This window comes from Schistosoma haematobium, chromosome 2, assembly GCF_000699445.3.
Source record: "Schistosoma haematobium chromosome 2, whole genome shotgun sequence".
Lineage (NCBI taxonomy): Eukaryota > Metazoa > Platyhelminthes > Trematoda > Strigeidida > Schistosomatidae > Schistosoma > Schistosoma haematobium.
In genome coordinates this window covers 735,268-761,956 of record NC_067197.1, presented here as the reverse complement: position 1 = coordinate 761,956, position 26,689 = coordinate 735,268, and the positions used below count along the sequence as shown (strand labels likewise).

Genomic DNA, 26,689 nt, shown 5'->3' with positions numbered 1-26,689 from the left:
AGAACATTACTAACACTTTTATGTCAGTATGGATTTTGTCTAGTCAGTTGCTTTTACATAAAACTTTAAACAGCTTACACTAATCAACCTTAGATCAATTCTAGTTGAGACTGATTGGGATCTATAATGACACAACTGCCATTACAAACTGATATCTTTACAGAACAAAAACAGTTTGTTTTCAATAATGAACATAGAGATGTAGTGATGACAACTTCAGATCAACACAATCCCTTTTAGCGTTACCACCAGTCCCAAGTCCGGGTAAAGTAGGAGGGTTGGAGGGAGATACAACATGGTGGTTCTCAGAATCCATTGGAACGCATTGGAATCAGACTGCACATATAGCATTGAACCCTGGATAGATGCTGCTGTACTCTGGTCACGAAGAAGAAAATTCTCCGCACGTTCAGGGAGTTCCTCTGATCCCGTTCAAAGAAGCATGAAAAGCACTGAAAGGATGGGAATATCATTGATCCAAAATCATCAAAACATCTTTCGAAACAATGAAGAAGGGAATCACAATGAATGTTGTCCAGTGTTATGAAGCCATTAATGAGTGCAATAAGGGAGGCAAATATTAGTTTAATAAGAGGATGTTACCGATCATTGTGAAGTGCTCAGGAAACGACCTGATAAAATTCATGAGAAACCTGAAAACCAAGGTTGGAACATTACAGCTGATAATCGTAATTACCTAGAAGATCTAGCAACGAATGAAAAAAAGCTACAAGAGAAAGAAATATGAAGGAACTATATGACAAAAAGTTGAAAATAACACGTAAAATAAGTAAATAAGTTTGACCAGATAAGAAAAAAGACAATGAACCACTAACTGAAATTAGAGTACAGCTGAACATATGAGCATAACACTGTGAAGAACTCTTGAATGGACCATTCCAACTGAACTCACTAGGAACCCAAGCACCATATAGAAACCATGCTATAAATTCTACTTCATCAAACGTTGAAGATATCAGCATGATTATCAGACAGATGAAGAGTGGAAAAGCATCATGACTAGCCAACCTTCCAGCTGAAGGTTTGAAGTTAGACGGAGAAGTGCCTGCACACATGCTCCTCACTTTATTCAGGAAGATTTGGGAAGATGTGTAGTCAAAGAGAAAAGAAGCATACCTCGTCAAGATATCAATGAAAGGAGATCTAAACAAATGTAAGAATTACAGAGGTATCACACTACTGTTAGTACCAGGAAACGTTTTCATCAGTGTCGCTGAACCGAACGAAAGATTCAGAAGACTTCAAACTTCAAGATTTAAAAGCTGGACTCCATAAGGATCGAACTTGTAGCGATCAAATCGCGATACTACAGATCGTTGTTGAGCAATCAATCGAGTGGATTTCGTCACTATACATCAAAGTTCTTGATGATGAGAAAGCATTTGACCGTGTGGATAGGAGGAATTCGTTGAAACGTCTTGGACACTAGTGAGTGAGTAGCTGAGGACATCGTCAACATCAACCCGAATTCATATGACTCTGTAAAGTGAAGCACGGAGGGTAGCTGATAGATGCATTTCGTATGAGGAATAGAGTCAGACAAAGCTGCTTACTCTCACCCTTTCTCCTTTTTTGCCTGTTGACTGGATTACGAAGACATCCGCATCTGACAGGAAGCATGAAATAAAGTGGACAGGTTGGAAGCAACTAGAAGATTTGGACTTCGTAGATGACCTAGCTTTTTTATCCTATACACATCAACAAATCCATGTGAAGACAGCCAGTGTAGCAATAGCCTCTACAGTAGTAAGCTTTAATATGTATAAAATTTGAACCAATACCATGAAATACAACACAGACAGCCCCAACCGTATCACACTTAATAGAGAAACTCTCAAAGTGGTGGAGAAATTCACGTAACAGTGCGGCATCATCGACGAACAAGGGAAATGTGATGCAGATGTGAAGGAAGAGATTGGCGAAGCAAGGACAGCATTCCTATAGTTGAAAAACATATGGAACTCAAAACAACTATCAACCAATATCAAAGTCACAATCTTCTACACGAAACTCAAGACGATCCTACTGTATAAAGCCGAAACCTGGAGAACCACCACAATTATCATCAGAAGGTACAAGTATTTTTAAATAATTGTCTACACAAGATACTCAATATCCATTGACCGGATAACTTCAGAAACAACGTACCCCGGCAGAGAATATCACAACTTCGAGTTGAAGAGAAAATTAGGGAAAGACGTGACAGGTGGATCGGACATACGTTGAGGAAATCATCAAACTGCATCATGAGGCCAGCCCTAAATCAAAATCTTCACTGAGAAACGAAAGTAAACAGAACGACGATTACATGATGCTGAGAGTTAGATTAAATCATCGAAAGAATGAATAACACTTGTCAAGCGTTGGAAACGAAATCTGAGGTTAGAGTTGGTTAGAGAATCCTGATCATCAGCCCATGCTATATGAAGTGGTGTATAAAGTATAGATTATTAAAGATGTAAGATAAGAACTTCAATTGTCAAATGGATATGAATATCACCTTATCTATTGTTTATTACGATCATAAAAACCAATATTTTCTAAAAGAATCAATTTACCGTTTCTATAAAACATTAATTAAACTAAATAATTGGATAGAACTAGAAAGGATGGCCTAGGACAGAGTGGGTTGAAGAATGCTAGTCGGCGGCTTATGCTCCATTGGGAGTACCAGAGGTAAGTATGTAATAACAACTAGATGGTTTCTAGATAAAAACGACTATTCAAATGTACATTCATGTATAGACAATGATTCATTGAAAACAAGTACGATCTAAATATAGAAATAGATTCATCATTTTTTTCTAATGAAGATATCATTTGTAATATCTCAAGTACAAATTATCATTACCTTTATCTACATATTTACATCAATGTTTATCGACCCCCCCCCACCATTCTTCACCGCCTCCACTGACCCTCACCCACCCAGATACAAACACAATAGAATATCTTTGTTAGTTGCCATAGTCTTTAAGACGACTATATTGAGCATCTATGTAGATAGAAAATACTGATTATTGTCTATGGTTAAAAAAAAGAAAAGAAAATTATTCATTTCCTGTAATCAGAAATACATTTGTTCTTTATAAACTTTTTTCTTGTCTCTTGTTAAAATAGAAGATAGAAAAGTTGAGAAAATGAGAAAAAAACATTTCAAAACTTCAGATAACATTTAAGATAGCCAATATATTCGTGTTATTAAGTATTTAGAAGTAATCAGCAGAATATCCAAGAACTAGGTTGAATTTTGATTTTGTACTTGTACTAGTAAGGGTGACTATGATGCAGATGTGAAGGCGCGGATTGGCAAAGCAAGGGCAACATATTTACAACTGAGGAACATCTGGAACTCAAAACAACTGTCTGTCAACCAACACCAAGGTCAAAATTTTCAGTACAAATGTCAAGACAGTTCTACTGTATGAGCCAGAAATCTGGAGAACTACGAAATCCATTATCCAGAAGATATAGGTGTTTATTAATAGTTGTCTACACAAACTACTTCGGATCCGTTAGTCAGACACTATCAGCAGCAACCTACTATGGGAGAGAACAAACCAGATTGCAGTGGAGGAAGAAATCGGGAATAAGTGATGGAAGTGTATAGGACACTTATTGAGGAAAGCACTGAACTATGTCACGAAGCAAGCCCTCATATAGAGTCCTCATGTCCAAATGAGAAGAGGAAGATCAAAGTGAAGACATCAGCATGATTATCAAACAGATGAAGAGTGCGAAATCACCATCATGAGAAATAATGTTTGTTCTAAATACTTATAAATCAAACATTGAAATCAATCAATTGTTAATAAAACAAATAAAAAATAAAAATAGTCACTATGTATTTCATTGATTATTGATTTATTCGAATAATATACATTATGGATTAACTTTAAATAATTGATTATTGAAAGTCAACAAGCTTTTTTCACTTTAGAACTCACCATGGCAACTATCAAGTATCTATGAATAATAATTTTCTGACGTTTCGTGACTTAGATTAAGTCAATTCTTCAGTGAATAAACAGCTAAATTAAACTAACCCAAGTTTGAATATTCTTCCATTGATCTATTGTACTATTGAGAATTGAGTTATTCTCTGAAGAATTAGCTTAAAGTAAGTCACGAAACGTCAGAAAAGTTAAAACAAACAAACAAACAAACAACTTAGTGTTTTCTACTCATTGTGATATTACAAAAAAATTTTATTTTATTCTTGTGAATAACAATCTTCTCAATGATCGATTCATTTGAAAGTTAAACCTTGATAATGACATTTATCAAGAATAGAATTAAGTAAAGTTTACCTTTGTATGTGTGTAGGGGGGGATTATATTTTGCTTATAAGATGGTAGAGAAGTTTGTGCTGATGATCTCATTCAGAAGAAGGATGAAAGCTCCAAGATTAAACCATCCAAGTCAGAATATACAACTTCATCAAAATATTTTGCTTTTCTATTGATTTGCTCATCTAATAAGCAAATAGATTTTCATTGAAATCATGAACCAATTATTATTCCAGTTAAAATTCCGGAATCATGAGATGAGCTTTTTGTAAGATGATGGTTGGAGGTATTCAACAGGAAACCTTGAACTTAGATTTCGTGTTACTTGGCACTCGTCAGTCAAGGCTCGAATAACTCAGTGGTAACGTCTCTGACTGTAAAGTTGGATGACACGGGATTGAATCCGTCAGAGTACACATTACTGACGGGTGTCAAATAGCACGGAACGTAGTTCCAGGTTTTCCTGTTGACTAACTCCAACCACCATCTTATCTTAATACAATGCATGCAATGTGGAGTGGCTAGTGACCAAATTGCAACTTGGTCGATAGTATTCGTTTTTCATTAAGAAAGAACTGACATACATGACACAGATCACCACTCAGTGATCAATCAATTGTAAATAAGCTTTTTGTCTTAGTATGGGACTACCTAACCGCAAAGATCCACGATCCCTCACGCAAAAAATCAAACACAGAACCTTTGATCCCATGCAAACGCCTAATCTATATTCTATACTGAACAATAATTCTTCAATTATAATGTATAATACTTTCTCGTATTGGGCTAAATTACAAATTCCTTTTACAACGTACACTTTTTAATTCTGTCATCTTCCAACATAAAATTCAAATAATACCATTTAATTTAATAAATTACAAAAATGTATTCATCCATTCTTTGTATTCTCTACTTATACTTTAGTTTTTCACGTTTTTTTCATTTATATACTTACTTACGTACACTTGTTACCCCTCATGGAGGAGCATAGGCTGCTTACCAGCACTCTTTATCCAACTCTGCCTTGGATAATCCTTTCCACTTGAAGTTGTCGAACCCATGCCCAACCTTTCTTCGTTACTACGTTGTTCTGTAATGTTGTATTCAAATATATTTGATTGTTCCCTCTTGTGTTCTCGCTCACTATAATATTATACCTTTCATCTTATTCATTTCATAAAGAGTTCAATCCATAAAATTCATTTGTTTGATAATTAAAGAACAATATTCATATGACTGACTAGCCTTCATATGGAATCCTCAGGGTCAAAGGAGGAGAGGAAGACCAAAGAACTCATTACTCCGGGAAATGGAGACAGACATAAGAAAAATGAACAAGAATTAGATGGAACTAGAAAAGAAGGCGGGGGACAGGGTGGTTTGGATAATTCTGGTCGGCGGCCTATGCTCCATTCGGAGTAACAGGCGTAAGTAAATAATTAATTTATATGACCTAGATAGTGGATAGGGAATCAATGAAAAACATTAAGCACAGAACAAATAATTTCACCTAGTTTTAAACACCGTAGAGATAAAATAACCCTAGTGATTAAAGTTTTGTTACAAATGCTACAACTTTAATAAATATGTTTAATTATATGGTTACTATTATTCAATATCATTGATTATAACCGTTTGAGTTTACATGTTGTGTCAACTTCAGAAATGATCAACTTCTAGGAATTTATGAATGAAAATCAAACAAACATGTTCGTAATATAAACTTTTGATCAATCATTATAGTAAATTCAGAATATTTCACTTTTCAAAGAACCATTAAAATCAGAATTTTCATATTGATGTCTTTGCATTGAACTTTAGATTCTGTTGCTAAGTTCTTCTCTAATAGAACCCAAGCTAAATTTACACAGCAATTTGAACATGAAAGAAAAAACACGAAATATGAAAGAAATACTTTACTTCAAAGATTCATTTATATACAGAAAATATGGGGTTTTTTATAAAGTAGTTTAGGTGGTGGCTTTGTGCTTCCGGACATAGTAACAGTATAAGTAATCAACTAATCCGTAATGCAATATATGAATTTTCTCTTTATGAAAAATCGTTTCCCACCGATAATAGCAATGCAGCTATACTATTACATATAATTTAGACTTCTTACCTTCATATTAACTATGAATAACTAAAGTTTAGATTTATGAGTTTCTCTAAGATGAACCTTGTTATTGTTTAGTGAATGCCTTAGAGCATATATATACAACCATATACATACAGTCTAAATGAGATATGACTGGATTATCACGTTGAATAAATAAAACTATCAGTGTCAGAAGGGGTTTTGTGGAGATTGTAGTAATTTCAACAGTTGAGATCATCAGTCAATTGAGGCTAGACCACCATAGAAAACCTGGAAGAACGGAAAGGCCGTTTCGTCTTATTGTTGGACTCCTCAGAAGTGCGCATTCACGACCCCGTCTCGCGGGATTCGAACCCAGGACCTGTTAGTTGAAGTTAGACAATAACACTGTTGCATGTCGGCTCAGTGGTCTAGTGGGTTAAGCGCCTGAGGCGAGATCTATAATGTACCTTTATCACTCTCCATTTGAGTTTGATCTTCTTTCCTACATATAATAGAAACTACAAGAATCCTAATCTTTAATCCTAGTTTATACATTGAAAAGAAATTCGTAACATTATTGTCCCTGCTTGGACCGGACATGACTTAACGAAGGATTTTATTAATCTTCCGCCCCTTCTTTTCTCGTCTTTTTTCTGTTCATATTCTTCAGTATCTAATTATTTACAACCTTCTTACTGAGTAATTGTAATAATGTTTTGTGTCTACTAATTTAAATGTGATCAACTTCATATCATTCTGTTCAGTACACTTGTCTAATTACTATCAATGTGTACTTTTTACTTATGGTCAGGTGGACAGATGCATTCCAAGTAAAGACCGGAGTCAGAAAACACTGTATACTCCCTCCCTTCCTCTTTCTTCTGGTGGTCGACTGGATTATGAAGAACTCAACATCTGAGGGAAAACACAGCATACAATGGACAGCTCAGAACAAATTTGACGATTTCGGCTTCGCAGATCACCTAGACCTCCTATCGCATACACACGAACTAATGCAGATAAAGGCAACCAGTGTAGCAGCAGTCTATGCATCAGTAGGCCGCAACATACACAACGGGAAAACCAACGTCCTCAAATACAACACGGAGAACACCAACCACAACACACTTGATGATGAAAGTCTGGAATATGTAGAATCAATCACATAACTAGGAAGCATCGTCGATGGACAAGGATCATCAGATACAGACGTAAATAAAAGGATTAGTAAAGCAAGGACCACATTCTTACAATTGAACAACATATGGAATTCAAAACAACTATCTGTCAACCAATATCAAAGTCACGATCTTCAATATTGACGTCAAGATAGTTAGTCCTACTGTACAGAGCTGAGACTTAGAGAACTACTACGACCGTCATCAAGAAGGTACAAGTATTTATAAACAGTTTTCTATGCAAGATAATGAATATCTGTTGGTCGGATACCATCAGTAACAGCCTACTGTGGGAGGGAACAAATGAGCTTGTAGCTGAAGAGGAAATTAGGAAAACATGATGTAAATGGATAGGACATACATTACACAAATCATCAAACTGAATCACGAGGCAAGTGCTAACTTGGAATGGTCAAGGGAAGCGGAAAAGAGGAAAGCCAGATAACACATTAAGTCGTGAAATGGAATGAGATATGTAAAGGATGAATAACAACTGGAAGGAGCTCGAAAGGACTGCCCAGGACAGGGTTGGATGGCGATTGCATACGCCTCACGAGGCGTGACAGGAGTAAGTAAGTGAGTAATCAATGGTTGTAATCAGCTGATAATGAAGAAACCATGACAACATAAGGAATTCATATTATTCTATATCAATATATATTTTGGCTTTATTGAACTACATAAAGGGGAACTAATTGTTTAATTTTCACAGATTGAACTCATGAGTCAGTTGAATCTAGACCACCATTGAAAACCTGGAAGCACTGGACGGCCGTTTCGTCCTAGTATGGGACTCCTCAGCAGTGCGCGTCCACGACCCCGCACCACTTGGGGCTCGAACCCAGGACCTACTGGCTTCAACTGACTCATGAGTTCAATCTGTGAAAATTTCTAAAAATCTCCAAAAACACATTCTGATAATTGTTTAATATTCAATAATCTAAGTATTAGAATATAAATAAACGAAATAAGAGCTAATCCGTGTCGAGTAGAAACAGGTGTCTACCCCAGTGTAATGGAAGGTGGTCACGCAACTTGGTGGATTGTTTGAGGTTAGACATTAACACCATTGGATGCCGGCTCAGTGAGCCAGTAGGTTCAGCGTTCGCGCGCGAGACTGAGGACCCTGGGTTGGAATCCCGAGAGCAGGATCGTGGGTGCGCACTGCTGAGAAGTCCCACGATAGAACGAAATGGCCGTCCAGTGATTCCAGGTTTTCAATGGTGGTCTAACATTCATCGGTTCATCATCTCAATCAAAAAAAACGTAACAATCTCCACAACCACTAAATCGAAAATAAGAGGAATTCAATTAATATATTTGAAATCAAATTACTAAGATAATCAGTTACAAACAACATTGTTACGTGATGTTAAATATATATATAGGGAGAGAGAGAGAGAGACAGAGAGATAAATCTTGTTTTAATTACATGTAAATAATTGTAATATGAAGTGATAATGATTTCAATGTTATTCACACTCACTCACTCACTCACTCACACACTCACACATACACATACATATGCAAAAAAGGGGATCAGTTGATTAATAAACATGATTGATCAATAGTTGAATAGAATTTACTTGAATAATTCAATATATATATATATATATATATATATATATATATATATATATATATAAACTAAATGATGATTGAATATTTGGGAGATTCGAATTGTTAACCTTAAAGAGAATAATCATTAGACCATTAGAACTATTCCATTATATAATTGGAAACTCATCATTTATGAAGTGATTGTAATGATTAGAAAAAGAAAAAAAAAAGAAAGAGAAAGTTAATTTATTCACAAAATATAAATCATTATTTATTGATTAGTGTTATATAATAGATCAATATTTATCACCTAATAATCAATAAAATCAATATATATATATAGATATATATAGATATATATCAATTTATCAATGATCTATGAATGAGAAATGCTTGAATTATGTGTTAAATAAAAAGAAAGAAAGAAAGAAAAAATAATAAATAATCATTATGGAAGATCTTCAAGTGATCATTTCATGGATGATGATTATGATAATGATGATGATGATGATAGTCTAATATAAATTATGTACATAAACATTCATTGTTGATAGTATAAATTGAATCAAAAGAATAGTATCCATACAGATTAATTATGAATAAAGATCGATTTATAATAACTAGAATGAAATGCCAAAATGTAGACATATATAGATATGAGAACAATATGTTGTTGATGTAGTGATTAACATGAAATGAAAGAAGATAAAGATGATCTGATAAACGAACACGATGATGATGATGATGATAATGATCCAGATCAATGAAATTGATTCAAGTTGAATAGTTTAACATGGATATTACAAACAGATAAATGAGAAAATATACTGAAGGTTCTTTTTTTTTTTAAATTTTTTTAGTTAAACTTACATGGATACTAGTTGGTTAGATTTTTTTTTATGTATGTGAAGGATATTCACAAATATCACTTGTTAACACATACAAATTCAGTAAACATTAAAGAATTCAAAATAAAAGTAAAATTGACATTTAAAAAAAAGTCAAGTAAATGCTGTAATCAGCTGATTTCCTGATTGATTGATTGATTACACCTTGTAAATGCATATGCATAGATAGATAGATATCTATATATGTCTATGGATATAGATAGAGATCTATATATCAAGTGTATTGTATACAATTCAAGTTGACATTTATCCATCTAATCATGATAATCAGTTGACTATTTAAACATTGAATTGATTATTATTATTGTTATCAATAACTGATTGATCTTTAACGGTTGATGATGTGAATTCATTTAATGATGGTACTACTGTCATGATTCCACCTGAAGTGGTTGAACTAGTTCCAATATTTAGACGAGGTGGAGGTGTAATTTTTGTTTTATTTTGACTATTATTATTATTGACAGTATTATTTGATCCATGATTATTATGCATAAAATGTGTCACTAAATCAACTGGTAATGGAAATATAATAGTAGAATTTTTTTCAGCTGATATAGTACTTAATGTTTGAAGATATCTTAATTGAACAGCAAATGGTGATTCTGTAATAACATCTGCAGCTTCTTTCAATGCACGTGATGCTTTCCATTCACCTTCAGCAGCAATAACCTTTATTAGTATTGAAAAGTAAACAAAAAAAAAATAAAGGAATTAAACGTATTAAGAAGATCAAATGAAACAAGATGTAGAATGTCAGAATGATTCATAAACTAATGAAAGAATAAGATACAGATACAATGGAACAAATATATTTTCTCCTTATTTCTTCTAATAAAACTAAACCAATTCAGTAAATAAATAAGAATAAATTAACATGAAATTTCTTAGATTCTAGTGAAGAATAAATTACGAGTAAATTCTTAGACCTATTATTGGATTATTATTATCTATATATTCTTATGATATCACTATACAGTAATTACATTGTGTATACCCATATTCCTCTTATTATAAGTTTCATTTTGACCTATTACTTACTGACTTACTTACGCCTGTTACTCTTCGTGAAGGAGCATAGGCCAACCATCAGCATTCTCCATACATCCCTGTCTTTGACAATTCTTTCCAGTTCTTTCAACTTGTTATTCATCCTTTTCATATCTGATTCTATTTCTCAACATAATGTGTTATTTAGCTTTCCTCTTTTCCACTTCCCTTGACCATTCCAAGTTAGCACTTGCCTCGTGATACAGTTTGGTGATTTCCTCAATGTGTTGCCTATTCATTTCCATCGTCTTTTCCTAATTTCCTCTTCAGCTAGAAGATGGTTTCTTCTCTCCCACAGTTGGTTGTTGATGATGGTATCCGGTGAATGAATGTTGAGTATCTAGCATAGACAGCTATTTATAAATACTTGTACCTTCTTGATGGTGGTTGTAGTTGTTCTGCAAGTCTCAGCTCCGTACAGTAGAACTAACTATCATGATGTTCATATTGAAGATTCTCACACTGATATTGGTTGACAGATAGTTGTTTTGAATTCCATATGTTGTTCAATTGTAAGAATGTGGTCCTTGCTTTACTAATCCTTTTATTTACGTCTGTATCTGATGATCCTTGTCCATCGACGATGCTTCCTAGTTATGTGATTGATTCTACATATTCCAGACTTTCGTCATCAAGTGTGTTGTGGTTGGTGTTCTCCGTGTTGTATTTGAGGACGTTGGTTTTCCCGTTGTGTATGTTGCGGCCTACTGATGCATAGACTGCTGCTACACTGGTTGTCTTTATCTGCATTAGTTCGTGTGTATGCGATAGGAGGTCTAGGTGATCTGCGAAGCCGAAATCGTCAAATTTGTTCTGAGCTGTCCATTGTATGCTGTGTTTTCCCTCAGATGTTGAGTTCTTCATAATCCAGTCGACCACCAGAAGAAAGAGGAAGGGAGGGAGTATACAGTGTTTTCTGACTCCGGTCTTTACTTGGAATGCATCTGTCAGCTGACCTCTATGCGCGACTTTGCACTGTAGTCCGTCGTATGAGTTCCGGATAATGTTGACAGTCTTTTCATGAAATCCATAGTGTCGAAGAAGTTTCTATAATATTCTCCCATCTACACTGTAAAATACCTTTTCATTATCAATGACCTATAGATTATTATTATTATTATTATTATTATACAATTTACTATGCTTAAGTTATGCTCAGTTTATTATTTTCAGTCTCCCATGTTCACACTCACATTTGTGCTGGATCTTGTTTAGATCTTATTTCTTATTTCATAGTATGATACAGTCTGTTTAGCTTGTGTATAAACTAAGTATGTCCAAAATAAATGATTCACATATTGAGAAGCTGTTATTAGCATTCTGAACTCAGCTGGATGGGCTAAGCGATCAAAAGACCAGTAAGGAAACTAAGCTGTTCATATCAATCGAACATCATTGATTTAACACAGTACTAAGATTGAATAAATTTTATTCCAATTAGTGAATAAATCACATGGTAACTAACTTGACTTAAAGTCACAACAAAATTATTAATAATAAATCAATTATTATTATTAATAATTCATCAATTAAAGTTAATGGTTGCCATGTTAGCAACTACATAAAATAAGTTTCATAAATATAAAACTTTCTTTTCTCCAAGAAAGTCTATCACAAATCAATAACCAGAATTGATGATCAATAATGATCATTTAATATGATTTTGATAAATCAAACGCAAAAAAAAAAATAGAAAAAAAGGAATAAAGGAACCCAAAAAGAAAACAAAAGAGAAGAATACCATCAAACTAGATGAACAACATAATGCAATGAACAAAAAAGGAAAGAAATAAAAAGAGATAAGTCAATTTTATTTCATTATTGTTAATCAAACAATGAAAAATAACTTTTTTTTCTCATTCATTCTTTGTTAAATCGATTGTAGAGTTACATTTAGTTTGAATAGTTGTATCAAGAAGTATCAATGTTTAGAATGTTTTATACAATGATAAAGTCAAATACGAAGTCACTTTGATTCAGCTTATGGTATAAATTATCTTTGAATACTAGTAAAATGTTTTATAAAAAGATAAGTATTTGGGAAGTTCGAACAAACGGGATTGTTTTCTAAACATTTTACCTGACTGTTGAGTCGACTTCCAAGAACTAAAACAGAGTCTTCAGAGGCTCTAAAGGAACCGAAAAGTTACAGCTAATCAGAGGATGATGGGGCTTTCTAGGATATCAACATGGCAGGATACTATTAGTCAGTAGGACAATATGTCTCTTAGTGGATTGACCGAAATATAATGTTAATATCTAGAAATACCAGTGTTTTCCTGTAGATTTTCATTCTTACCAAGTAAACAATTCTCCAACTTTTCTTCTGTCTTCTGATTTGTAACAGTGTAGTTCTAACATTCGAGTGTCGTAATTGTAACCCCTTATTCTGCGTTAATCAACTAGCGAACGTAACACTAACGAAACCGAAAAATTCAGTCTCATGTAACTTAAGTAACTCAAACAATACCAACAATTGACAAATACTCTATATCACTTCAATTAATGAGTAAATAAACTTGAACTTGATACCTATTTCGATTTATTAATAATAGAGTAATATTAAGATAATAATTATTTTAATCAATATCCCGAGATCAGTAACCCTGAAAATATATTTTACTAACCTTAGCTCGAGCTTCTCTAGCAGCTTCAGCTTCTGCTGCCATGGCACGTTGTAATTGAACAGGAAGACGTACATCTTTACTAATAGAAAAAGATAGAATAATTAGTATTTGTACAGTAATTCATTTATGAATATATAAACAGTAATAAAAAATGAAATAAACCATATTCTAGATTATACATTTTTATGCTTACATATTACTTGCCGATAAATAATAAGTAATATAAAAATTATTACATTAAGCCATCAGTATACCATTAAGTTAGTTCATCTATTTACACACATACACCTGTTGTTCCTTTTGTTGCATGGTGCAACGATTACAATTTGCTAATCAACTCTTCTTTCCAGTTCTACAAAACTACAATTTATTCTCATGACACCATGTGTTTGATGTTCCGTCTGTTTTCCTTTCGCATTGAGGAATCCAATTTAGGACTCATCTCATGTTGCAGTTTAATGATAGTCCTATATCATTGCAGCGTCCTTTTCTAATTCCACATGCAGATAGAAGCTGGTTTGTTCTCTCCTACACTAGGTTGTTGCTGATGATGTCTCGCCTACGGATATGAAGTGTCTTATGTAAACAACTGTTAAAAGATACCTGAACAATCTTTGCATTTACATTTGCATGAAATCATCCTTGTTCATCGATGATGCTGTCTAGTAGGCTTCTGCCATACTGATTATCTTCATCTGTATTTGTTGGTGTATTAAGGATAGAAATTCTAGATCATTTGCAAAGTCTAAATCATCTAATTACATATAAGCTGTCCACTGTATTTTATGCTTTCCTGAAATGGGGTCTTCGTAATCTAGTTAATCACTAGAAGAAAGAGAAAAGATGAGAGTAAATAGCCTGATCTGATACTGATCTTCTCTTGGAATGTATTTATATGGCGTTCACTGTGTACGACATTGCAGTGTAGTTCATCATATGAATTCATAACTTGTACCCGAATTTAAGGACAGTGTTATAAACCTCAGTTGTAATTCAGTGTGATTGAAATAATGTTTATGCAAAATAATAACTTATTATATGAGAACTATATACATATCTTACTGTTCATAGAAGAATCTTTGGATTATTAAAAGCTTGATATAATTTTAAATCAATAATAAGTAGTACATTTGAAACCCATTTGTCGGAAAGAAAACAAATTATTTGGTTTATTTATTTAGATCCATTTATGGACTGATACTAAACGTATATTTCTATTGTATAATTATTAGGTAACTAAACTATGCATATTCATATTCCTCTAATTGTAAGCTTTATTTCGACTCATAAACTACGATTATACGTTTTACCATTCTTGAATTATGCACTGTCTATTAGTCACTGCCTCACACATACACAGCCACATTTGGCTAAATCTTGTATAAATGTTGTTTCCTATTTTATTCGTACGATGGGGTCTGTTTGCTTGGTATATAAACCCAGTATATTTGAAATACATGATTCATATTGCAGAGGCTGAGATTAGCGTTCTGAGCTTAACTGGCTGGGCTAGGCGGAAAGCAGGACCAATAGGAACTCCAGACTACTCGTACATGTTTTATGCGTCATTTGGTTCGATCGATAATTCACTGCTCTCTAATTGGTGGTATCATTACGTTATACATTAGGAGGGCACTTAGGCCACAAGTTATAACAAGAACATTAAATAAAACAATATAAAACAAAATATTCTGAATATTCAATCATAATATTTGTTATGTAATTAGCAATGAACTCCTCCTTTAGTAATAAATTAACAGGATGAATGTTAATTCAGTTAACTTACACTTCAACACGTTCAACTTTCACACCCCAAGGATCTGTAGCTTCATCCAACATGGTCTATTAAAGATGAGATAAAAAAAAGAGGAAAGACAAACAATAATTCAAAAATAGTTTGCAAGATTTCCATCAGAAACGTTAACGTAAAACTTATATTATCAGGAGGAGTTTTATGGAGATTTTAGTAATTCCAATAGCTGAAATCCTAGTATGGGACTCCTCAGCAGTGACAGTGGTGCAATTTCGTGGATTAGTTGAAGTTAGACATTAACATAGTTAGATGCCGGCTCATTGGTTTGGTTGGTTAAGCGCCTGGCGCGAGAGTGATAGGTTCTAGGTTCGAATCTCGTGGGGAGCGGGATTGTGGATGAGCACTGCTGAGGCGTCCCATACTAGGACGAGACGGCCGTCCAGTGCTTTCAGGTTTTCCATGGTGGTCTAGCTTCAATTGACTCATGAACTGAACTACTGAAATTAGTAAAACTGATGATAAATTGCATTGGTCCTACTAAATTGTGAGACAAAAAGTGAAATGAACAAACTTGTAGCAAATATGTACATACTGTACAGATTCCCTCGATATTGCCTTAATTCACAGGCATTATAAGCAAAGATGGATAGTGACTAGCAGTGGAATCCAAGCGTGAATATTAACTCTGAGATGCAAGTACATCCAGCTGACAAGTCCTATGTAGGACGAAACGTCAGTCCTGGATTGCACCGCTAGCCACTATTCACCTTTGCCTATAAACAAACTGTTTTAAAAGAATTACATTAAACCTTTTTCTTTTCTACCAATAGTATTTATTTCTAGTAGACCGTATGTATTATAACCCTTTATATTATTACGTAATATATACGGTTATTTCAATAATTGAGATCATGGGTCAATTGAAGCTAGACCATCATGGAAAACCTGGAATCACTGAATGGCCGTTTCGTCCTATTGTGGGACTCTTTAGCAGTGGGCATCTACGACCTTACTTCTCAGTATTCCAACCCAGTATCTCATGATCTCAACTATTGAAATAACTACAATCTCCACAAAACCCTTTCTGATATACAGTTATTTTGTAAATATATAGTCAGTTGTGATCTATGAAACTGAAATGTATCTACAATGAGACTTTACACTGTTGAAGTTGATTCAATTCACTTTATACTTAACTCTAAACTAATATGGATTTGATCATTTTTTATACATAACCATTTGGATTATAAACTTTAAGTTTAGTAGCTACAGTGAATTAAATAAAGGAATTGAAGACTGCCAATTACTTTATATGGATTCAACCATTATATCTATAACCCTATCATTTAGCCTATCCATAAAGATTTACTTCTATGGTATATTTCATTAAATAACATTCGTTTAATAATAATATACATATAAAACTTACTTGCATCATACCAGAGATTGTATCTCGTTCGGATAAAATTTCAGATAAATTTTTTGTACCTAATACATTTCTTAAAGTAGTTGCTGCAAGAAGACGAGTTGATCGATCAGCATCTTCAACATTTGTAATTGCAACAACTGGATTATAAATACGATAATAAACAACAGCATCTACAGCAACAGTTACAGAGTCACGAGTAAGTACCTGTTAAATAAATTGAAATGAGAAATTCAAACTACTGATTAGTGTTAAGAGATTAGATAGTTCAAATGAAGCGATTTCAATCTCATTCACCTACACCATCGTGACCGATTCTGAGCCATGTCACCAAGAGTCTCCAATAATTGATTACGATAGTCGCTTGGACCCCAATTAAGTAGTCTGGATCTACCAATATGGCTAAGACTAGAAGTTAGTAACTTCAAGCACTGATACTACGTTTTGGTTTGGCCACCCCTAACATTCTTCCAACCATCCCTGACACCAGTCAGCACTGCGCATTGTGGTAATCAGTGTTCAGGCATACGTAACATGAGACCCAACCATACCTCTAATAGCACTCAAGACCACTGTATTTGTAAACCGCATAATGACTTTTAAAAATGAGTTGTCAACGAGTGAATCTCATTATTTCAACATCTAATAACAATTTTATAGATGTATGTTAAATCAATTGTAGCAATTAATGTAGGTCTTCTATGTGTGTCTAACCATTAACCCGAAATTCATGATCTAACAACTAGTACATATATATATACTTGGTAAATAATGTGAAAATATACAGTTGATCAAAAGACATTATAATTTAAGATAAGTAAAAGAAATGTATTCATCTTGTTTTAATGGATATAACTTTATAAATGACATACTTAATTGATTTCAATGCTAGACACAGCTTAGTTATGTTACAAATATGTAATTAATTCCATTTAGAATGTACATAAGTGAACAGAAGCAGATCAGTTACAGTTTTCAGTAACATTAATAAGTGACAATTACAAACTCTTCTTTAAGTTTATGACATTGAAAGCCCTCTCAGTATAAAGTTCTGATTATCTAACAGTCATATAAAAACGATTTAATATAAGAGAATATCATGAAACACTAAATAGATACAGTACAATTTAATAATGTCAATAATTTTTGATGGAGTTTTGTTCTCTGAGCTAGATGGTTTGGTTGTGGAGCTTTCATCGTTCTTCTAAACGACATTATCATCAGCACAAATTTCAGATAGAAGTGAAGTGTTCGAATTTTTCCATATGCGTTTCACAGCTTATTCTGTACACCTCGATGTTGATTGGTTTTTAGTAACCTTAAATTTGTCATTGTTTAACGTCAGTAAGAACCAATCCGCGTCGAGGTGTATAGAACAGGCTGTGAAACGCGTATGGAGAAATTCGAACACTACACTTCTATCTGAAGTTTGTGCTGCTGATAATGTCGTTCAGAAGAACGATGAAAGCTCCACAACCAAACCATCCAGCTCAGAGAACAAAACTCTGACAAAATCATCCACCTAAGCTACAAATCTTCTCCACCATCTCAATGTCATTAATGTTAAGTAATTATGACATTATAAAGTAGAAAATACAAATAAATTATTCCAACTTACAAAAATGAAAAAAAGAACGTCATAGTTTATGCGTGTGAAATACAAGTTAAGTAAACAAATAAGACAACAAGATATCTGCAAAATCATTTAAGCTATTGTTAAATTAGATTATTGTTGAATATATATATCATATTCTCATTAGTGAGAGGTATTTCCTGGAGTTCGAGTGAGAAGCAATAACCAGTAGAGTTCAACCGGATCTGTTGTGAAATAGTAATTCATAGATGACAGTAGTGTATGTGTCGTTCGATTTCGTACATTAGTTGAAGTTAGGCATTAACACCGTTGGATGCCGGCTCAGTGATCTAGAGGTTAAAGCACTCGCTAACAAGCCTATAGGTCTTGGGTTCGTGTTTCGCGAGGTGGGATAATGGGTGCGCACTGCTGAAGAGTCTCAGACTAGTACGGAACGGCCGTCTAGGGCTTCCAGGTTTCCCATAGTGGTCTACCTTTAATTGACTCATGAACTCAACTATTAAAATTACCATAATATCCACAAAACCCCTTTCAGATCTTGACAATATTCAGCAAGACATATAAAATTATTAGCAAGATAGTATTTAAAAGTTGATTTCTACTCGTGAAATTTTATATATCAAGCCGAATTAGAAAAGATATATGTGGGATAGGTATATGAAGTTCTATATGATTAACATTTCATAATAAATGATCTTTTTTCAACAGGATGTAAATGTAAGTATGATAGAATCAATGAACTCTATAAGATCACATAGAGTTCCGTCAGAACATGAATAACGAAAAACAACGTTTGTTACTAAACAGTGAAAAAAACTGAAATGTACATCAATTAGTATCGTTTACTTGAATCTTCCTATTGATGTCATTAGGACTGAAATTGATCAGTCTGTTATTGGCATATGTACATACTGTGCGTATCGCCTTGATATTGCCTAAATCCACAAGCATTATAAACAAAGATGGATAGTGGCTAGCAGTGAAATCCAGGACGCACATTTCATCCTGTTTTGGACTCTTCAGCTGAATGTACTTGGATCCCAAAATTGATATTCATCCGATTGCTCAAGCAGGTGGCTATCAGGACTCAGTAGGTAAGTGGATAACGCGATGGCATTTAAATCGAACGATACTGGGTTCAAGTCCCAGAATGAACATCTACAATTCAGAAGTGCAGATACATCCAGTTGATGAGTCCCAAGTAGGACGAAATGCGAGTCTTGGATTCCACTGTTAGCCATCTTTATCTATAATATGAACATGTTTATTTTACAAGACAATTGTATCTTCCTAATTGTAAAACTAGTACGTTCGTTCGTGTTTTGTAAACAATTAACGTGATTTATAGATATAAATGTAGATGTAAATTTCATTTCAACAGAATACATTCAATGGTACTATAGTTCTTAACATTTATATTTAAAATAGATGACAAAAACTGTTTTAAAAAAAAGCTGTTTTGTTTAATTATCTATGTAGATTAATATAAAATGAATGAAAGGTCATAACTGATAGATAAGTGTGTACACTATAAATGTCATGTTTGTTCTGAACATATGGTAAAATGGTAAATATAGTATACTACTTTAACTTTTGTTTAATGAACAGATGACTATGATTAGTCTTTTAGAAAATATAAGAGAGATAGAGTGATAATCAAAATATTTATCATAAAATTGTTGAATTTCATTGAAATCATGAACCCATCTATGTTAGACGACCATTGAGATACCATGAATCACCTCAACAGTACGTATCCATGATGCTGCACGTGACATTAAAACTTAGAATCTTCAATGTTACACCTAAACACCAATCCAGTATCCGATGACGTTATTGTTTGATTACAATCAATCCACGATGTCGTGAAGCCATTTTTTATAGTCTTTTGTGAGTAACTGCCATACACCAGCTACGGTTGAATTTGATCGACCATAGCTTGTTACTAGAACTGCATAGAATTTCCACATAAAGCTAGTCACTTGTCGGCATATGGTAATTTTTATTAGATGGTTGTGAAGATTGTTAAACTTTAATAACTGATTAGTTTACAATATTTATCAAGTTACTATTATTCAATACTATCGATAATATCATAATAAGGCAGTAGGTGTAAATGAACTAAAAGTTTTGATATAAGGATAACAATTATACTTTAAAAATTCTTTACAAGTTCAACAATCATCACAAACATTATATCCTGTATAAAATATAACATCTACTTGAATATTTCTATTTCTTTCAATGATTAAGATCATGAGTCATTTGAAGCTAGACTACCATGGAAAACCTGGAAGCACGTAACGGCCGTTTCGTCCTATTGTGGGGCTCCTCAGCAGTGCGCACCCACGACCTTGCTCGTTGCGGGATTTGAACCCAGGACGTACTGGTTTCGCGTGCTAGCACTTAACCACTAGACCAGTGAGCCGGAATCCAACGATGTTAATGTCTAACTTCAACCAATCCACGAAATTGAGCCACACATTCACCATTGTCTTCAATGAGCTACTATCTCACAACAGACCTGGTTAAACTCCACTGGTCACTACTTCTATTTCTGTTTGATATGACAATGTAATGATTGATTAGAATGTTTAAATGATTTACAGAACATGTAGACTATGCTAATCATCAGTATAGAATAATAAAAGTTTATTATCATTACTTAATAACAATTAATCATTAAATCTATTATACAATACATACAACAAGAATGAATTGTATTCAAAATATTCTTGAAAAGTTAAACATACATACACATATAGGAATGTAAAACATTCATATACACACTATGAAATATCTCTATACATTATGTTATCATTTAAGATAATCTACAAAAGATCTTTTTGTTGTTGTTGAGGTTATTGTTGTTGTTGTTGAGATGATGATGGTGGTTATTGAATACAACAATGACAAATAGTTTAAACAACCCTTAATATAATCATTAAATCATTTATATAGATTGTAAATAATGAATAATCATGTAAAGTTCTAAACATCCTGATGACAAATAAAAGAGGAAAGAAAAAAGAAGAGAAAAGGAAGAACAATTAAATATCCTATTTATAGTTGAAAAAGAAAACGAAAGAAAATAAAATAAAAGAAAGAATAAAAGAGAATATTTAAAACAATTTTAATTTTTTTTTTTAGAAAAAAACACATTATTTTACGGGTAAAATTTTGCATGAACTAAACTTTTCTAAATTTTTATTCTACGTCAAAAAACATGAAAATATATTCAACACAATAATAATAATAATAATCATTATTACCATGGTAATAGGAATAATACTAATCATTCTGATAATAGTAATAATATTAGTAATAACAGTAATATTAATGATAATATTAGTAATAGTAATAATAATATTAACAGTATTAATAGCAATAATAATAATAAGGATATTCATAAAAATATGTCCATAAATGGCAACACATTTATTTAGTTACAAATTATTCTTCATATATATAGTTCATTCGTCTAGTTTTCTCTTATCTTTTTTCTCTTCTTCTTCTTTCTCGTTTATCTCTTTTTCTTTATTATTTTTAAATATAAATTAGAATAGACAATTAAAAGGGGTATAACATATTGAAATGATAAAAAAAAAACAATTCATGAAAAGAAGTAAATAAAGAAAAAGTATGTTTTGGTTTCTTTTTTTTTCTTTTTTTTTTTACTTTCGAACAATCAATCCTTAATGACAATATCATGATCAATAATCATATAATTATATAATCATGATTAAAATGAGTTTATTTAATGTTGTTTTTTTTTAAATGATCAAATCGATCAAATTGATCCAGATCAAATGAAGATTCATTTGTGCATCAATAATGGATCATAGAAACTGGTGTTGTTTGTTGTTGTTTTTTATTATTTTTTTTGTATTCTTATCACTAAGCTCAACAAATTTTATTGATCAACGAATGAATTTCCCCATTTTTAAAATTAAATATTTTTATTTAATAAATTTTTTTTAATTAAAATTTATTCATTTAACAATAAAAAAAAAACGAAAACAAAAACAAGGATACTAAAAAACAATTAATTTATATAATTTTAAGTGATAAGGAGAGTTATTCATATCAAGTATAGAACATAGAAGAACATTATTCTTATGAATTTCATGGAGTTGTAGTGTGGCGTCGAATCGCGTTTCACTATGATCACCACTACAAGAAGACTACGTGTAAGTTAACCGATAAGATCTCCCGTAAGTCAAATATCAAAAGGCAGTTGATGGCTGTAGTCAAGATGTATTCGTTGGTGATCTCATGGTATTGAAAGAATACCGAGATCGTGCCAACGGAGTACGAGTGTGGCTACTGAGCGTAACCGAAGTCTTTCAAGGTCACAATCAATGAAAAGATAATGGAGCAGTAATATGGCTGTCTTTAGCATAGTTAAACAAACGAGCACAGTAAAACAATCACTGGTACAATTGGTTATAATAATAATTGTTTCCATTAAGCCAATCGCGTTCTCTTGATAAAAGTAGGTCACTATATAGTCTTGGAGAAATCAGGACTTAGTGTTATGTTATCCAGATGAGGGTGAAAGAATTGTCTTTATGGATCACCTTAACTATATCTATAAAATATCTTCAATATTATATCTGATCCTGTCAGATTCTTAAAAAAAATTGTTCAAAAAGGTATAACTGAAAAAAACTGAGCAGATCCTCACTAAAATCCTAAAGAAAATGAAAGATGAATCCTTTATCCATTGTGATTTTTATGAATATCTCAAACCATCAGGTTCCGTTATACCGAGATTATATGGACTCCTAAATGTTTATGTCCTATACTTGATATGAACAACTCTCCTTATCCATTGATCGCTAAATGGTTAGTTAATATTTTACAACCTGTTAAAAATCATATCAATAAATACAGATCTCTTGATTCCTTTAAATTTGTCCACTCAATTAGAATTAAGACAAAAGGGTCGTTCAGTGCTTCCAGGTTTTCAACGGTAGTCTAACATCAATCGGTTCACCATCTCAATCCAAAAAAACTTAATAATCTCCATAACCCCCAAACTGATATATAATTTTGTATAAATATTCAATTGGTTAATTAAAACAATCACCTATAACTAATCAAATAATCTAAAATTAATTTAGCATATATATATATATATATATATATAAATCTGTATCATTTAATAGTTAAAGTATTCATAGTAGAAATTGGGTTTTTGTAGATATAATAATTTTAATACTTGAATTTATACATCAACTGAAGCATTGGATAGCCATTTTATCCTATTGTGAAACTCCTTAGCAGCGCGTATCCATGATCCCATCCCATCGGATTTTGAATGCAGGATTGATTGGTCTCGCATGTGAACGCTTAAACATTAGACCATCAAGTTGGCATCCAATGATGTTAATGTTTAACTTCAACTAATCCCCAAAATCGACCCAACGTCTACCATTATCTTCGGTGAGTTACATATATCATAACACATCCGGTTGTTCAGTGCTTTCAGGTTATCAATTATGGTCTAGATTCAATTGACTCATGAACTCAACTATTAAAGTAATAATGTTTACTCTTTGATGTCAAGAGTATTGATATATTCTTAAAACATTTGGTGAAAATTCATTAACTATGGAAGTAAACATCAAAACAATAAAGACTAGTTAATATAAAATCAGTTTCTACTATAAAAAGTCATTTAGTGGAATATGTTTTTGATAAGTTTTGTCGATTGAACGCTATATTCGTTTTCCTAAGCTATTCTGGTAACCCGCGAGCTAGAACTACACAGCGACCTGAACACCAGAGAGAAGACGAAAAGTATCAGAAAAATACTTTACTCCAAGGTTCGTTTTTGTACAGAAAGCGTGGGTATTTATAGATGTTACCGTTTGTTAAATCAACATCATATTTCAGCCAATCCGTTAACGACATATTATGCTACTGACTAATAGTGGCACGCCACGTTGGAATTCTAGAATGCTCCACCGTGCTCTGATTGGCTAGGAATCTTCGGCTCCTTTTTGGGCTTCTGGAGGATCCGTTGAAGTTCTCCGAAAGCCGACTCAACAGTTTTGTTCATTGAAGAATGTAAATATCGGTATTGTATTGGTTGATATTTCATCTATACAACATTGACAACTGAAATAGTCTACGAATGAAACTGAACTCTTCAATCTTGACTGTCAGATAAATATTTTTAGTTTAGGGGTTGTAGAGATTGTTAAGTTTTTGATTGAAACCATGAGTCAATTGAAGCTAGACCACCATAGAAAACCTGGAAGCACTGGACGGCCGTTTCGTTCTATTATGGCACTTCTCAGCAGTGCGCATCCATGATCTCGCACCCCGCGAGATATTACATGCACTTAGGAATAATTGCCAAATCTGGTAATCATATAGTAGAAAAGGATTATAATATGTATATTTTCCTAAATTTATAAGCAATATTGTTTAACTAAAGGAAAATGAAATGGGCTATCAAAATCTTACAAACATTAACTACGGTAGGTTCTGAATGTTTTCTTATTGAGTAGTTTCAAACTGGACCGAAATAGATATTCATCGTTGTGTTTTTACTATGAAGTTGTGCTGATTACTGAATTTTTAGGAGACATTTACTAGGACGAAGTAGTCGTCTAGTGCTATCAGATCTTTAATAATGGTCCAACTTACATCAGCATATGGTTTTGTTTATTTAACTGAACAAAATATATAAAGTAAAAAACAAATGAAAAATGGATCGTGGAAATTGAGTAATATAAAATGTAAAACATAAATAGATCTCACTTCTTGTGGTGGAACATCAAATGTTACTGTTCTTAAATCCACTTTACGCATACGATCCATACATGGTACAACGAAAAATAAACCTGGACCTTTAGCACCACCAGGAAGTATTCGACCCAAACGAAATATAACTGCTCGTTCATATTCAGCAATGACCTGAATTATAAATTGAATTAAGATAATTAGATATCAATCAAAGATAAGGAATAAGTATCTTTATTTTTAAATGGAAAAAAAAACATTTTGTTGGGGACGTTAGATCCCCAGAACCCACTTGAAAAAGGACCCAAGTTTGTAATTTTATTTAGAAAATTTGAATTTCTTTATTTTCGCACCAAAAGCGCTCTTGTCATCTTCATGTCGTATTTCCCACTTTGGAAATATCTTGAATGTTATTGGTCCGTTGCGTCTTTTAGTATGCTATTTGCTAACTCTCTCCAAGGACGGTTTTGTGCTGTATATATATACATTTTAATTTGTGTTTGTTGTTATCGCTGGTTCCTGGGAGTTTGCAGAATATACTTCCCCATTCCAAGCTTCGACTTCTTCCGTTAGTTAGCTGGGCTGAGATGCATCAAATAGCTAGCTTATTGGTTTTCGGTCACTGAGTCTTTGTTCCGTTCGCATTCTAAGTGAACATGTAACCGCTTCAAATCTAGCATATTTTCACTAATCTAATATTTTTATAAACAAATAGTTTCATTCCGTTCATATTGATTAAACAATAAATGATGATAAAATGTTATGGTTGTTTAGCATAAGATACTGATCAAATGTTCTAAAAGAACTAGCTGTTTATTAAAAATGGAATAATTCAATACTATGCAAAAATATATGAATTACAATTGAACTATAGTAAGAACTATTCGCCTTTATCATATAAACAGACTATGGTTAGATAACTAGGAAATATTAGATAACTATTGTCTTTGTTTGTATAGAACTAAGTAATCATAAGTTTACTTTGTATCTAGCCTTAGATCTTCAAGTTATTAGACATGAAAACCATTTTGAAATTGAATTGAATCGGTCATAAAAGAAAATAAAATGTAATTATCATTTAATAACATTGTTTCACAATAGAATATAGTGTTTAACATAATAAATGAGTTTAGAAAATTAGTGTCAATATGGAAACTTTTCTACAATATACTTCCCCTCATGATAATAATGAGCACTGCTGAGCAGTTCCATGCTAGGACAGGACGGCTGTTCAGTGCTTCCGGGTTATTTATGCTGGTCTACCTTCAATTGATCTCAAATATTGAAATCATAAATCTGTTGAGTAACCCATTTTTGATAAGTAAATCGGTTACTTCAATCAAATATGAATCACTGTTCAACTATAAGTAGGAAGATTGTTTTAATTTCAAAGAAATGAATCATAAGACATTGAAATCTTATTTGTACTATCAACTGTAAATATTTT

The 26,689-nt window shown here is 32.8% G+C and overlaps 1 protein-coding gene across 1 annotated transcript in view; it reads right to left on the bottom strand.

Annotated features, from left to right (window-relative positions):
- Positions 1–8,933: 8,933 nt before the first annotated feature.
- MEC2_5 (Mechanosensory protein 2) overlaps positions 8,934–26,689 on the bottom strand; it is a 60,312-nt gene continuing 42,556 nt past the window's right edge. Inside the window, exons 4-8 of the mRNA XM_051214083.1 lie at positions 25,261–25,416; positions 16,896–17,099; positions 15,500–15,555; positions 13,714–13,792; positions 8,934–10,708 (exon numbers count right to left, since the gene is read on the bottom strand). Coding sequence (XP_051067205.1) covers positions 10,316–10,708; positions 13,714–13,792; positions 15,500–15,555; positions 16,896–17,099; positions 25,261–25,416 — 888 coding nt within the window. The 3' untranslated portion in view covers positions 8,934–10,315. The remainder of the gene's footprint in view (positions 10,709–13,713; positions 13,793–15,499; positions 15,556–16,895; positions 17,100–25,260; positions 25,417–26,689) is intronic.